Genomic DNA, 16,634 nt, shown 5'->3' on the forward strand with positions numbered 1-16,634 from the left:
AAAACCCCTGAAAACCAAGCCCAGGGCAGGCTTAGAAGTTTCGCACAGCGACTCACAGAAGGCTAAGGTGACTATGTCCTTCCTTGCGAGGATCTGAGCCTGGTCATACAAGGCCTGTCTGTGAATGTGACCATGGCCATGTGGCCAAGGAGGCCACCTAAAATCATTCCAGAACTTTCCTTAGAGAGGAACCAAGCTTGAGAGCAGACAAGATTATTGCCCCACGTCATTTTGTGTTACTTTAGACTGTTTCCCTCAAACTACTGTTAAGTGATTTTTCAGCCCACAAAGGAGACTTGAGATATAAGACAGATATGGAAAGCCATTGATTACGTTTGTTCAGAATGAGCTCCCTTGACTGTTAGGTTCATGAACTCCTCTTCTAAGATAATGAAGTGCAAGTCACTCAGTCGTGTCCGACTCTTTGCGACCCCATGGACTACAGAGTCCATGGAATTCTCTAGGCCAGAACACTGGAGTAGGTAGCCTTTCCTTTATCCAGGGGATCTTCCAACCCAGGGATGGAACCCAGGTCTCCCACATTGCAGGCAGACTCTTTACCAACTGAGCCACAAGGGAACCCCTTTCTAAGATAAGCAGGCTTTATTTTCTAAACAGATTGTATCTCCTTAGGTTGGATTATTCTTTCAGTTGGAACTCATAACATATTTTCCCTTAAAACCAGCAACCTAGACCTCTCACCTTTTGAGATGGACTGCTCTCCGTCTGTGGAATGTGTATCTCTCATGATAAATCTAGTTCTTACCTAGGGGGAAAATACACCAAAAACTCCGTAGCGTCACAGACGTAGAGAACGGACGTGAGCGCATAGAGGGCAAAGGAGAGGGTAGATGAATTGAGAGAGTAGCATTGAAACGTATACCTTGCTGTGTGTAAAATAGATAGCTAGTGGGGACCAGCTATAGAACTCCGGGAGCTCAGCCCGGTAGAAGGGTGGGATTCTGGGGGCAGGCGGGAGAGGGGACACATATATACTTACATCAGATTCACGTTGTTATGTGACAGAAACCAACACAACATTGTAAAGCAGTTATTTTCCAGATAAATTAAAAAAAAAAAAGAAAAGTCACACAGGAGTGTTAGCTTCCCAGAGCAGCCTCGGAAAGCCTATTTTATCTGTAAGGGAAGTAAAGTACAGGCGCTCACTAGTGTTGATGCAGCCCCAGCCCTTGCTGTGGGCCTTGTTTTGGGAGGAGAGGTTCTGTGCACATCTTCCGCTTTCTCCTACTGCTTTGGAAGTGCCCCGCCACAGGCAGAGCCGCGGGGCCCAGGATGACCCCCTGTGTGCTGGCCCCGTTCACGCCCGGGGCTGGAGCCCGCCTGCCTCTTGAGCTGAGATGGACGATCCAGCCTGGGGGAAAGGCCCACTTGGCCTGAAGGGTAGTGAGCTTTGGGGGAAATGCTCAGAGGTGGGGTCCACGAGCTGGGCAGGCAACTAGGGGGCCTTGGGGTGTAGTGAGGGGCTAGGGTTTGTCCTCTAAGTGCACTTGTAACTGTGTCTTCAGGGTAACCTCTCAGAGGCACAGGTGCAGAGCCATCTTGAAGGCTGTGCATGGAGAATGCCAAATCGCATCCCCTTTCTGCCCCTAAGGCTCCTCACCCTTTGCAATACTGGGTATTTTCTTACTCTTAAAGCTGTGCCAATTCAAGTGGTTAGTCTTCACAGAAGTAGACTGATCACATGTTCAGTTGGAACTTCTCCCGGTTTGTTAGAGCCTTGGTCTCTGGAGACCCCTGTCAGAACTCTTCGGCCTCCGAGGCCGGGGTGAAGTGGGTGATGGGATCGTGTGAGGGCTGCGGCAGCTGAGAGGAGGGTCCTGAGGGGCAGGGGTGAGGCCTTCATGCCGTCGAAGGCTGCGTGTACTGCTGTAGAAAAACACACTGCGTCAAAACCGCACGGTGACAGCAGCAAGGACGGAACACACCCCCGACCGGTGAGATGTGCTACAGGGGAAGTCTGTGGGGAAAGCAGCGCTGAGGAGGCTCTGCCCGCCCGGTAAAGTCAGGACCCGCAAGGCAGGGGCTGGCTGCCTGTGCTCACACCCTGAGCGGGATCTGTGTTCTTGCGGGGGATGTGGGTGGCATCCTGTTCTTGTAGCTGGTTGAGAGATCAGTCATCACACTGGCCCCTGAGTTAATCTAGCTACCAACATTTCCAAGCTGTCAGACCTCTTTGCCTTGAGGGTTGCAGTATTTGTTTTTACCTCGACTTTTTATTTTGAAAAACTTTAAACTGACATAAAAGACACAATGAACCGCCTAAACCCTTCACCTAGACTCATCAATGGGTAACATTTTACATTTGGCATTTTTCCCTCTTGCACTTGGAGAATGTTGTTTTCTGAGCAGTTTGACGGTGAGAGGCAGACACCATGCTGCTTCACCCTAAATATATGAGCACCAGCCTCTTAAGAACAGGGACGTCTCAGCACCGTTAGCCCACCTGAGAATCTGACCACTGGTGGAACACCAACTACCTGCGGTCCACATATATGCTCCCCACATGCCCCATTCCTGCCTTCTGTCACTGTTGCTCAGTGTCCAGGATCAGTCAGGGCTCACACACTCTGTTTAGTTACCGTGTCTTTCTTCTCTCCTTTATCTAGAACAGGTACCCACATTTTCGTCTCTCATGACACAGACATGTTGAGCAGGCTGGGTTAATGGTGTCATAGAAAACCCCTCGGTCTTCATGGTCTGATTGTTTTCTTATTTGAGATTAACCTGTTTTTGCAAGGATATGCATAGGTGATATGCATGTGTCCTCGCTACTGAGTTGCAGCTGGAGGTACAGAATGTCCGTTCGTCCACTACTTGTGATGTTAGGATGCTTTTAGACTATAGCATCATTCTCATGAATCCTCTTCAGTAGACACCGACACTGTGTACGTGATGCAGGATGTAACCTCTGAATACTCTCTTATTCCTTTCCTCTTAGCCCCTTCTGCCTTCTCCTTGGCACTTAGACCCAAAAGTTGACTGTTCTGTCATCTTCTGTTGTTTTGTCCTGGCTTTGTCGGTTCCTTGCTGGAGTTAGGGAGGGCCGTGCTGCATGCAGAGTGGATGGTAGGCCTATAAAGGAGGCCTAAACCCTCCTGGGTTCAGCTAGTTTCAGCGGTGGGGCCCGGCAGGACCCAGGGTCCTCCCTCCCTAGGATGTCACCTCTCGCCTCTTAGCAGAACATCTGTCTTGATGCTGGAAAAACCTGTAGCTCTTTCTTGCACTTCAGTGGCTTTACAAGGCGTGATGTGTGCCTGGTCAGAACAGCAGTGGGGGCTGTGGGTCAGCCCTTGGAAGACCACATGGGTTCTCGTTACAGCCTGACGTGCCACGCTCACACCGGAGGGCTTTCGGGCATTTCCCAGCAGGCCTACAGCTGCTTCTGTTTCTCAGACCAGCTGAGATTCACTGGCTAATATCCCTGCCTTCCATGGAAGCATCCTCCTTGGGGATCCCTCTTATTACCTGAAGGCCTTCTTCCGCTTTAGCAGCGTGTGGTCTCTCATGTAATAGGTCTTTGATTTGAAGATATTTGGTCAATAAGCAGCCTCACAAAGACTTGATGCTTTTAAAAGTTGTCTTAGAACAAGTCTGTCATTTCTTCCACATGTTTAACTCATGTGGACTTTATTAAACACTCCTCCATGCCTGGTGGTGTGAGCATCTCCAAACATGAGGATGGATGAACAGAGTCCCCATTCCCCAGATCCAGGCTTTGTAGGGTCCATGTTTCAGATACCAGGTAATTACAGGGAATATGATGCCTCAAAGAAAGAAATAGGAGACTGTAGGCAATCAGGGAAGGCTTCCTGGAAGAGGAGACTTTAAGGCAAAGCTTTAAAAAGAGCCATTATGGGCTTCCCTCGTGGGTCAGTGGTCAAGAGTCTGCCTGCCAGTGCAGGAGACACGAGTTCAATCCCTGTTCTGAGAAAATCCCACATGCTGTGGAGCAACTCAGCTCAGGGGCCATAACTGTTGAGCCTGTGCTCTAGAGCCTGGGAGCCTCAACTACTGAAGCCTGCTTGCTCTAGAGCCCGGAATCCACAACCAAGAGAAACCCCTACAATGAGAAGCCCGGTCACTGAAACTAGAGAGCTGCCCCCACTCACCACAACCAGAGATAAGCCTATGCAGCAGTGAAGACCCAGCACAGCCAAAAATAAGTTCTGAAAGTCCAGTATCTTTAAAAAAAAAAAAAAAACCATTGTGAAGAAGAGAATGAGAGGCTTCCAAACTCAGCAGATACGTCCCTCTGAAGAGAGTGCCGAGCCCTTGGAGTAGTTACGTTTGAAGTTGGGACAATATTTTGGAGCAGGTATCTTCTGGTAAATGCTCTCTGCTTGAATTCAGAGGAATAGGGGAATATTTCTACTTTCGCGTCTCTTCAGCTGTATTTTTATCTGGATTAGGGTTTTTGCCTGGGGTTCAGAAACAGTAGGGCCAGCTTTTAACACTGGATTCAAAATGAACCAGTTCTCCTCTAGGTTATTGTATACAACACTGGGGAGAGGCCTGGTTGATCCTGAGGGAGAAAGAGGAAAAGTAGCTTTGCCCACCAGTGTTTGCTTAACCAAGCAACGCTGCTGACGAGGCTTCATCCCCGTAGCCAAGAGTGTCCTCTGACCTCCTTCCCAGGCTTCCCAGGTACCTGGGTCTCCCTCAAACAGCAACATAAAAACCTAAGCTCTGGATTCTCCTTAGAAAAACAACCTGAGCTGTCTCTTCCAATTAGAAGTCTTACTGGGGTCCGGGGGAGGGTGCTGCTGTTTAGAAAAGACAGCAGCCGCAGCTGCGGCGAGGGGAGTGGGCAGAGCAGTGGAGAGCGCGGCCTGCTGAGTCCAAAGGGGGTCACTGCTGGCCACTCCACACGTTGCTGCATGGGAGGAGCTGGGCCCATGATTGCCCCACCTTCTAATTTTACAGAAATAGCTGTAAATTCTAATAATGTTTAAATGTTGGCAATTAAGAATCGTTTTGTTTTTGTTTTTTAAAAAAAAAGGTTGGGCCAGATATCAAACCCTAACATCCAGTCAAAACACCTTTTTGGCTACTGGAAGTTGGTTTGTGTTCTCTAGTTGAAGGGAGATGTCATTCAATTTGTCCTTCTGTGTCCTGGTTTCATCTTTACAGCTAATTAGGCAACTGGAAGGCAGAGTGCCAAGACTGTGTGAGCTTAGTCCATGCCAGAATTCCCTTTCCACTGTACTTGAATGGTCTACAGCTTAAATTTAATTGAAAATTAGCATCAGAAGAAACCATATGAAATCTGCGTGTGTGAGCTGTGGCTGAAGCAACTGGCAGTCACATCACTTCGCACCACGTGTGCTGTCTCATGCACCTGAATTCTTTGAGCATCTATTGCTAAGAACACGCCATCTCCTTTGTTATGCTTCCTCCTCTCTGACAGGAGATCTCTGATTTTTGCCGTGGTCACCAGAAAGCTCAGGACTAAGTAGAAGAGTCAGCCGCAGCAGCTTTGCGAGCCCCATCTGCTTCCTCAGTCTGTCTCTGAGCCCAGTCTTGTGTTTTCCGAAATGACCTCTGGGGAGGAACGTGTGTTTGATACAAAGGGCACCCTCTCTGCCCCACGGATGTGGCACCGAGCCATTGCCTTTCCTCCAGGAGGCAAGCACAGCCTGAGGTGCCACGGTGAGTCTGCCTCTGGTGACCCTTCACACCAGTGACCCTGAGAACATTCAGAGTTGTGCAGCTATCTCCACTACCCATTCCCAGAACTTTCTTATCCTCCCAGACAGAAACTCTGTTCATTAAGCAGTATTGCCCCATTCGCCCAACCCCAGTAACCTCTCTTCTGCTTGCTGTGTCTATGAATTTGCCTGTTCCAGGTACCTCATATCAATGGAAGCATACACTTGCCCCTCTGTGACTGACTTATTTCACACAGCCTAATATTTTCAAGGGTCATCCGTGTTGTAGCAGTATAGAAATTCTGTTCCCTTTTAAGGCTGAGTCACATTAGATTGTGTGTTTATGTCACATTTTGCTTATCTGTTCATCTGTCAACAGATAACTTGGGTTATTCCATCCTTTGACTCCTGTGAATCATGCAGCTATGAACATTGGCTTAACCATTTTTAAGTGTACTGGTCCATGCCGTTACTTGTATTCACATTGGCATGCGGCAGCGCTCCAGGACGTTTGTGTTTACCTTAGAGAACTGACAGTGTACCCATCAAACAGTGCCCGCTGCCACCCCTCACCCCCCAGCCTCTGGTAACCACCATCTTACTTTCTGTCTCTGTGAACTTGACCACCTTAGACCCCCCATATAAGTGGAATCATAAAGTATTTGTCTTTTTGTACTGCTTGTTTCCCTTAGCTTAATGTCTTTAAGGTTCATCCATGTTGGAGCAGGTGTCCAAGTTTCCTTCCTTTTTAAAGCTGAATAATGCCTCGTTGTATGTATATACCACACTTTGTTTATCCATTCATCTGCCAACTGACACTTGGGTTATTTCCGTCTTTTGGCTGTTACGAACAATGCTGCTCATGGACGTGATATCCAAGGATCTGTTTGAGGTCCTGCTTTCAGTTCCTTTGGACTCGTACCCAGCAGTGGAATTGTTGGATCCCGTGGGAGTTCTGCTCTTACTTTTTGAGGAACTGCTGTGCTGTTTTCCAAAGCAGTTGCGCCATTTTACTGTTCCCACCATCAGTGCGCAAGGACCCCAGTTCCTCCACTTCCTCGCCAACACCTGTGTTGTTGCTGTTGCTAGTAGCCATCCTCTTGGGCCTAGGGTGGTGTTTCACTGTGGCTTTGATTTATAAAGGAGGCACCTTTTGTCTGTTCTGGGATACTTGTTCCCTGTCTGCGCTTGTCTTGCACCTCTGGTCCCTTAACTGACACCTTTGGTCTTTTGCAAAGACTCCAACTTCCTTGGCCTTCAATGTGGGAGCTCCAGTGCCTGGTAGGGAGCTGACTGTGCAGGCCATTGGAGGCCAAGGGAAGGAATTGAAGATGTGTTCTCAGTCTGCATTTAGAATATGCCACAGACTGAGGGATAAGGCCGCTCATGTGGGGTAAGTGGTGCTGAGTGTGTGGTATAAAGCGACGGCATCGACAGGGCACCCAGAGTATCTGTCCTGTTGGCCACCCTGTCATCCTGTGAGGCCCTGAACCGGGAACACTGACAAAAGACAGCCAGGTGTCACCTGATCACCTAGTGGGGCTTGTGTAAAACCTGTGGGTAGAAGGCAGGAGCGTGTGGGGCTCATCATCAGCCTGTGTGATACGCATTGGGCTTCCTAAGACCAAGGAAAACATCTGTCGTCCTCTGAGTGTGAACAGAAGATGCCCCTGAGCTGCAGTCTGCATGTTAACTTCGATGCCTCCCTCTGTCTTCTTGATGCCCTGTCCTATACTTGCATTGTGGTATCTGTGGTTACTTTCCCCAGCATGGTGGTGGACAGCTGGGAAAGGGGGCCGTGGCTTTTGCCATGTACACCTGTGAGCTCCCAGAGTTGAGAGTCTGGTGTTCATCTCTGTACCCTGCTTCCAGCCTGAGGCCAGGGCTCAGCAGCTGGTTCAAGAATGAGAAAGACTGATCAGATCCTTACACTGTCCTCCTGTTCCCTGTAGCCCAGTGTACTCAGGGCCCAGTCTGGTGGCACCTTCTCCAGGCCTGCTGTGAAGGCCCCTCAGCAGACATGTCCAGGATGATCATTGCATCATGTGGGGCTGTGCTAGGGAGATCCTTATGAATGGCTGAACAGAGGCATCTTCCTTCCTCGCCCCGCTTAGGAGCACTTACTCATGCAAATAATTCAGGAGTGTGTGTTAGCTCCACCTCAGGGTGCCAGGAAACTCAGCACCTCAAGGTAAATGATCATTTGGAGAAACTTCTCTGGTTGTTAATGGAATTAACACACATTTCCACAGCATACGTGGGCACTCAGGAGCGCCACTCCTGACTCTGGACCTCTTTGTCCTGAGTTAGTGGTGGGCACCTACCCTCCATCTCCAGAGTACTTGTGCAGTGGGGATTGTCCTGCTGTCTGCAGCTCAGCACGTGATCCATACTGAGGACAGAAAACATAAGGTGCGTGTGAAACATCTGCTGTTGACAGTCTGTGTTTCTAGTCTTGTTGGCTCTTAAATATGTAATGATGTCGTGTTTAGATTTGCTCACTTTAAAAATAGCTTGTAACGGCCTATCCTGTGTTGGAGATAAAGTGAGGAGGAAGATCAAAGTCCCTTTTTTCTTGAAGCTTACACTTGAGTAGAGGACATGACCCACACCTACATCAGAGCAGATAGTGATACTTGCCATGGAGAAGACAGGATCACAGGACAGGGACTGAAGGGGAAGAGGTGGAGCCCCGTGCCTCAGACAGAGAAGAGCTTGGTGAGGAGGTGGCGTTTGAGCTGAGAGTGGAACGTAGGAGGAGATTTGGGTGGAAATCCTTATCAGCGGAGGAAACAACAAAGGAAAAGGAAGCTTTAGGGCAGACGGGAGATTGGCATCTTCCGGGGTGGAGAGGAAGCAGGAGTGTGAATATAGCATAGTGATGAGGTGGAAGGTTGACAGAGGAGACAAGGACCAGCGAGACCAGTGGTTCCCACCACGAATGCATGTTAGAGTTATCTGATGAGCCTAAAAATTTTTTCCAGTGCTGAAACTCCTCCCCTGGAGATTGTGATCTAACTGGCCTGGGTGGGGCCTGGACACTGGTGTTTTATAAAGGCTCCCCCGGGAGTTCCATGGTACAGCCTGGGTTGAAACATCAACAGTGTTGATCATGCAGTCTTACAGACTCTGGTAAGGAGTTTAGACTTCAGTTGAATGAAGAAGTGAAGTCGCTCAGTCGTATCCAACTCTTTGCAACCCCATGGACTGTAGCCTACCAGGCTCCATCCATGGGATTTTCCAGGCAAGAATACTGGAGTGGGTTGCCATTTCAATTGAATGAAGGGGAAGCCATATAATGGTTTGGGCCAGGGAGTAACATGGTCTGGCTTATGTCCTTAAGAGATTCACTTTGGCTACAGTGCAGGGACTAGAAGTGGGAGGTTATTCAGGTGGTTCAATGGAGAAATGATGGTGGCTTGGACCAAGAATGGTGTCAGTGAAAATGGTCCAAAGAGGTCAGTTTGGGGGTGTTTTAGAGGTTGCAGTCATAAGATGGATTGGGTTCAGAGTGTAAACACAAGGAAATCAAGGTGTCATGAGAGTTACCCAGAATAACTGGGTGGATGGTATTGCTACTCACAGAGCTGGGAGAGGTGGAGAATACAGTTTGGAGAAGAGGGGGAATCATTGTGTTCATTGTTTGCAGTGAAAGCATCAGACCTCTCTTTGTCTGGATTTAGGTACTTGTAGATATATGGCTTCCCTGTAGATACCGGGGCTTCCCTGGTGACTCAGTGGTAAAGAATCTGCCTGCAAGTGCAGGAGATGCTAATTTGATCACTGGGTCAGGAAGATCCCCTGGAGGAGGAAATGGCAACCCACTCCAGTATCCTTGCCTGGGAAATTACATGAACAGAAGAGCCTGACAGGCTACAGTCCATGGGATCACGAAGAGTTGAACGCAACTTAGCTAAACAACAGATAGAGGCAATCAAATAAAATTGAACAAAATATTCTGAGAAATCCTCTTATTGTACTGTTGAGAGTTTCTTGAAGCCTTCTACAGGTAAGGATCAAAGGCAACTGGCTGTTTTATTGCATGGAACCAGTGATGAGAAGGGATGAGGAAGGAAGTGTGAAGACTTGAAGCGTCTTTCATGAATGTAAGGGAGAGGTATCCTTTGGTAAATTACTATACTTAACAGCTGTCTTGCTATAGGAATTGAGTGGTGTAATGATACATAGAATCCAAAATAGGCTGAGATATCCCAGCAAATTTAGAAAACTCAGCAGTGGCCAGAGGACTGGAAAAGGTCAGTTTTCATTACAATCCCAAAGAAGGGCAATGCCAAAGAATGCTCAAACTATGGCACAATTGCACTCATCTCACACGCTAGTAAAGTAATGCTCAAAATTCTCCAAGCCAGGCTTCAGCAATACATGAACCATGAACTTCCTGATGTTCAAGCTGGTTTTAGAAAAGGCAGAGGAACCAGAGATCAAATTGCCAACATCCGCTGGATCATGGAAAAAGCAAGAGAGTTCCAGAAAAACATCTATTTCTGCTTTATTGACTATGCCAAAGCCTTTGACTGTGTGGATCACAATAAACTGAGGAAAATTCTGAAAGAGATGGGAATACCAGACTACCTTACCTGCCTCTTGAGAAACCTATATGCAGGTCAGGAAGCAATGGTTAGAACTGGACATGGAACAACAGACTGGTTCCAAATAGGAAAAGGAGTACACCAAGGCCTTGTGTCACCCTGCTTATTTAACTTCTATATAGAGTACATTATGAGAAATGCTGGGCTGGAAGAAGCACAAGCTAGAATCAAGATTGAGGGCAGAAATATCAATAACCTCAGATATGCAGATGACACCACCCTTATGGCAGAAAGTGAAGAGGAACTCAAAAGCCTCTTGATGAAAGTGAAAGAGGAGAGTGAAAAAGTTGGCTTAAAGCTCAACAATCAGAAAACAAAGATCATGGCATCTGCTCCCATCACTTCATGGGAAATAGATGGGGAAACAGTGTCAGACTTCATTTTTGGGGGCTCCAAAATCACTGCAGATGGTGACTGCAGCCATGAAATTAAAAGATGCTTACTCTCCTTGGAAGAAAAGTTATGACCAACCTAGATAGCATATTGAAAAGCAGAGACATTACTTTGCCAACAAAGTTCCATCTAGTCAAGGCTGTGGTTTCTCCAGTGGTCATGTATGGATGTGAGAGTTGGACTGTGAAGAAAGCTGAGCGCCAAAGAATTGATGCTTTTGAACTTTTTGAACTGTGGTGTTGGAGAAGACTCCTGAGAGTCCCTTGGACTGCAAGGAGATCCAACCAGTCCATTCTGAAGGAGATCAGCCCTGGGTGTTCATTGGAAGGACTGATGCTGAAGCTGAAACTCCAGTACTTTGGCCACCTCATGTGAAGAGTTGACTCATTGGAAAAGATTCTGATGCTGGGAGGGATTGGGGGCAGGAGGAAAAGGGGACGACAGAGGATGAGATGGCTGGATGGCATCACCGACTCGATGGACGTGAGTCTGAGTGAACTCTGGGAGTTGGTGATGGACAGGGAGGCCTGGCATGCTGTGATTCATGGGGTTGCAAAGAGTTGGACACGACTGAGCGACTGAACTGAACTGAACTGTTTGTATTACATTTGACTTTAAGGGGATTTTTCCCCCAACAAAATTATCTTTTAAAATACATCTAGTTCACATTAAGATTATAATTAATTTTCTTTTCCTAACCAGGCCTTGGGTGTCTCACAATTAAAAATAACCCAGATTTTAAAGTCAGAATCAAATTATTAGAATTGCTTACAAGGCATTCACATGGAGAACAATATGGAGTTTGTTAAAACAGTTTGTTTTTCCTCTGATGGAAGAAGGTGGTATAAATTGCAATGGTAAAGCCTGTAGATTGGTTACACCAGTCAGAAGAAAAAAATCCTGATTATAAGCTGACTGAGGGCAGAAACTGACTGTTTCTTATACAGTTTTTGTTTTTGAACAACAACAAAGCACCTAGTGTCTCTGCTCACTCTGGGGTTTGTTTTGTTCATTTAGTAGTTATCAGATCTTTTTAGCTAAAACGTTTTGTGAAATCAGTCCTTATTTGAATAACTGAGCAGGAAGGTTGACCAGAAGTCCCATAGCCCCTCCTAGGACACTTCTTTGTTCTTACTAGAGAAATTTGAGCTGTAGCTGCTTTTGAGTGAAAAGTGAGAGAATGCAGCATGGCATGGCTGTCTAGAAAATGGCCATGGTCTGAAACTCCTTAAAGCCTTTGCATTGGCCCCAGGCCTCAAACGGTGAGGCTGCATAGTGTTAAACTTTGCCATCCAGCTGCACTGCCGTCCGTTGTACCTAAACAGGTTCTTCTCCATAATCAAAACAGAGAGCGCTCATGCCCACCTTCCTGCTTAACTCATGTCCACATCTGCTTGCAGACAACTGCAGTGACCTGAACTCGGAGCTGCAGAGGGTGCTGACGGGGCTGGAGAACGTGGTCTGCTGCAGGAAAAAGAGCAGCTGCAGCCTCTCGGTGGCGGAGGTGGACAGACACATCGAGCAGCTGACCACAGCCAGCGAGCGCTGTGACTTGGCCATCAAGGTAGGACCCCCCACCCCACTCCCTCTGTGTGACTCTCAGATCATATGAGGGAAATGATCAGATTCCTTTCGTCTAAAGTGCTGTTTTTCTCGAATATCTATTAGGGGGTGGGTATTTCTAAAAAGGCCATTCCAAAGTTGGGCCACCAGGGAGAAGCTGGAGCCCTGTACATTTTTGCTGGTTGAATCATATCCGAGAAAGTCATTTGATCAATACTCAAGATCACTGTCTTTGCTGCAAAAATGACCACTTCCTTGGAAGCTGTGAGACTAATAGTATTGAACGGTGTCATTTTAGTTGGTTCATCATACAGCATTCTGAGGTTGTAAGATTAACTTGGAAATTTTATTAAAGCTTTCAGGCTTCTAGAATATTATTTCTAGAGTTATCAATTCATGGTGCTAACAAAGGGTGTGAATGAGTCATCTACCCTGAGCGTACTAGATTGGGCCTCAATCCCGCCTTTGCTGTGCACTCACCTTGGGCTTCCCTGGTGGCTCAGATGGTAAAGAATCTGCCTGCGATGATACAAGGAGGGAGGCCCAGGTTCGATCCCTGGGTAGGGAAGATCCTCTGGAGAAGGTAATGGCAACCCATTCCAGTATTCGTGCTGGAGAATTCTACGGACAGAGGAGCCTGACAGACTATAGTCCATGGGGTCACAAAGAGTCGGGCACAACTGAGCGACTTTGACTCGCTGACTTATCTTACTGCTTAGGGAGCACCAGGTGAGAAGAATTTGCTGTATCTGCACAAACTCACCTTGGAACTGTGGGAACATCAAGTCCTCTTGATACAGGGCCTCTGGTATCTTTATATTACTTCCCCAGAGCTTAGTGACCTAGGCATATCAGTTCACACTGAAAAGTCTGAAAGGAGCCTGTGTCAAGCGGAAATGTGATGTTCTCTGAAAAATGTTTGAGGACTAAGGGCCCAACTTTCTATTGACAGGAATCCTGGATTTCACAGAAGAGCTGTGGTATCTCGAGGTAAACCATGATTCATGTTAATAATACATCTGGTTTCCCATCTTTATTCATCACAATTATAAATATACAGTTGATGTGGTTTGGGGAAGCAGCCACTAGCGTTTTTCTCTCTGGAATCTCCAGGCCCTGTATGTGATTGTAATGTCAGCTTGGGTACTAGCCCAAGCCTTAGCATCAAGGGGAAGAGGAAGCCACAGGTTTCTGCCAACCAGCAAGGGACAGAGCAGGCCCTGGAGCAGGACTGAATAGGGCAGAAGTCTCTGATTTGAGAGTAAGGACAAAGCACTGCATGTGGAAAGTGGCAGCAAGAGTAACTGTCCTCATCGGGGCACCAATGTGAGCATCCAAGAGCAAGCACCCTGTGCCAGCTAAGTCGCTTCAGTCATGTCTGACTCTTTGCAACCCCATGGACTGTAGCCCGCCAGTCTCCTCTGTCCATGGGATTCTCCAGTTAAGAATGCTGGAATGGGTAGCCGTTCAATTTTCCAGGGAACATGCCGACCCAGAGATTGAACCCCAGTCTCTCACATCTCTTGCATTGGCAGGCAGGTTCTTTACCGCTAGAGCCACCTGGAATGCCCTGCACCCTTAGGCCACTCATTTCTGAGACCTATTTCATGTCACATCTCTTCATTGCCTTCTACCCCGACATGGTAATTCCACCTCTTCTTTCCAAATCATTTGGGGTGTGCTTCCTTTTCCAAAGGACAATAATCACGAATGAATAGTTTCTGAAAGCAAGCAGAAGGAGTTCTTCCTTTTCTTCAAATTTATATATGTTTCTTCTTCATTAAATACTGATGTTTTCAGTGAGTTTAAAAAAAAACTGTCCAAGTACTATCAAGATCCTATTCTTTTCAATCTCATAGCTGTCATGTTAATTAAATCCCTGCTATCTTAGAAACCTCCACAATGAGCTCCCTGTTTTCTGTGTCACTGAGGTTTATTTTCATCTTTCGTATCTTGGGACTGAACCTTATTCACATCTTCTTGTTCTGATACGACCCTAAAACCTGGAAATGGTGATGTGACCCATCGTATCGCTAAGCTGGAACATGGGAAACCTGTGATTTAGGAAATTTCAAGTTAGATCTTGTATGCAGTCTGCAACTTCGCCTTTGCTTTATCAGGATCACTAACTGGCTCGCCATCTGGTTATGTGTATTCACCGACTCTGGAACGTGGATGGAGATAAATGTCTGTGTGGCTGTTCGCATTACAGACAGACTTAAATACCAGAAAGAGACCATGTTTTTCTTATGAGGGGAGACTGCCGGGGAACACAGACCATAACCCAGGCCGTGACAGAGCCTCTTCTGAAAGTGGGGAGAGGTTGACTGGGGGGATGGCCCATCTTGATTACTTTCTGCAGTGAAGTGACCATGGAAGCCACCCCTCTGTGGACACTTGCCCATGACTAGCCTGTGTTCTCCCCTTCCCCTTTTTCCCAGGGAACTCACTTGCCTTGTCTCCATGGCTCTGTTTTCCAGACAGTGGAGGAGATCGAGGGGGTCCTCGGCCGGGACCTGTACCCCAGCCTGGCAGAGGAGCGGTCCCGGTGGGAGAAGGAGCTGGCGGGGCTGAGGGAGGAGAATGAGAGCCTGACGGCCATGCTGTGCAGCAAGGAGGAGGAGCTGCACAGGACCAAGGCCACCATGAATGCCATCCGGGAGGAGCGCGACCGGCTGCGGAGGAGGGTGAGTGCCAGTCCCTGGTGGGGAGGCCGGCCCAGAGGCCGGCTGCTTGAGCCACGGGCGCCCTGAGGGTTCGGTGGCATTTCTCCTCTTGTGAATCACCATACCTTTCTGGGTATGAAGTCATTCTTGAGAGTCATCTGAAAGTGCTGAGGCGTGCAGGTAGGATATTTTTTTAAACACTCTTCTCTGCAATCAGCAAATCTTCGTGGATGCAAAAATTTATCCTGGCACAGTGATTCTCAGCCATTCTCTGGGTACTCACATCTTCCCCAAGCTTAGATAAAAGGTTCTAACTTTAAGGTAGGCAAATAATTCGGAGAAGGCAATGGCAACCCACTCCAGTACTCTTGCCTGGAAAATCCCATGGACAGAGGAGCCTGGTAGGCTGCAGTCCATGGGGTTGCTAAGAGTCGTACACGACTGAGCAACTTCACTTTCACTTTTCACTTTCATGCATTGGAGAAGGAAATGGCAACCCACTCCAGTGTTCTTGCCTGGAGAATCCCAGGGACGGGGAGCCTGGTGGGCTGCCGTCTATGGGGTCGCACAGAGTCGGACATGACTGAAGCGACTTAGCAGCAGCAGCAGCAGGCAAATAATTTATAATTTGCAAAAATATAAAGAATTTCCACTTCGCAGTTTCTTCTGATCATGTTTCTTTAGATTTATAGTACCTGCTGTCATATATCCATAGTGAGTCTAATATGAAATGTCCTTTACACTCATTAGAGTTAATGTGAAAAAGTCAATCAGTCATGTCTGACTCTGTGACCCCATGGACTGTACAGTCCATGGAATTCTCCAGGGCAGAATACTGGAGTGGGTAGCCTTTCCCTTCTCCAGGGGATCTTCCTGACCCAGGAATCGAACTGGGGTCTTCTGCCTTGTAGGCAGATTCTTTACCAACTGAGCTATCAGGGAAGCCCATTAAAGTTAATAGTCCTATATATCTCTCTCTGTGTGTGTATGTTCTGAGTGTGTATATGTAATTCCTTGTAGTCACCTCTGCCTGCTTAAATGGCCCTATGACCCAAACAGGTTTGAGAACCAGTTTGTTTGGTGGTTGGTTGGAAATACAGCTGTTACTAAAGGAGTTGATGTTTCAGGATAAAATTGTTTGGCAGAGTTGTTAAGCACTCACTTTTCCAAAGATAGAGTTTTTTCTTAGGAACCCACAAGTATTTCTTTGTTTGGCTGTTCATTTGATTTGTCATTGGACTGGAGGTGAAGCAATGAATTCTTTGGTCAGAAACAGTTCCCTTTGAACTTCGGTTTGAATTACTAGGCCTGCTTTATTTACTCTTTCTCCATCGTGGCAGAATTAGAAGCTTGCTTTCTGTTGTGCTCTGACTGGTGATTTTGCGCAGAGGAGGAAAAAGATACACCTTGGTCTTGCCATCGCTCTTTAACCTGCTTCACCAAGAGCAGCGTGTGTACATCATTGTTTCTAATCCCCACACAGTGTTCATACTTGACATTGTGCATGAATATGAAAGAAAGCCCTATTTTTGAATGCTATCAACTCTTTTCCTCATTTGTGGCTATTGCCAGCATTTCCTAACGCTCATATCTGAGTGTTATTTTGTCTAAACTCACATGCATAAGCTTATTTTCAGAACCCAGCTGTATCGGATGCCAGTCCTGGCAACGGCAGGTGTAAATCATTGCAGTCAGCAAAGACTTTATCTGGGCAAGCTGAGGACATTTACTTA

The 16,634-nt window shown here is 47.2% G+C and overlaps 1 protein-coding gene across 2 annotated transcripts in view; it reads left to right on the forward strand.

Moving 5' to 3' along the window:
* The window catches only part of MCC (MCC regulator of WNT signaling pathway), a 524,409-nt gene that overhangs the window by 436,071 nt on the left and 71,704 nt on the right, over positions 1-16,634 (forward strand). For both annotated transcript variants that reach the window (XM_061429887.1, XM_061429888.1), the window contains 2 exons: positions 12,073-12,236; positions 14,716-14,922. In XM_061429887.1, the coding sequence (XP_061285871.1) occupies positions 12,073-12,236; positions 14,716-14,922 (371 nt within the window). The remainder of the gene's footprint in view (positions 1-12,072; positions 12,237-14,715; positions 14,923-16,634) is intronic.

The sequence above is a fragment of the Bos javanicus genome, chromosome 10 (genome assembly GCF_032452875.1).
Source record: "Bos javanicus breed banteng chromosome 10, ARS-OSU_banteng_1.0, whole genome shotgun sequence".
Lineage (NCBI taxonomy): Eukaryota > Metazoa > Chordata > Mammalia > Artiodactyla > Bovidae > Bos > Bos javanicus.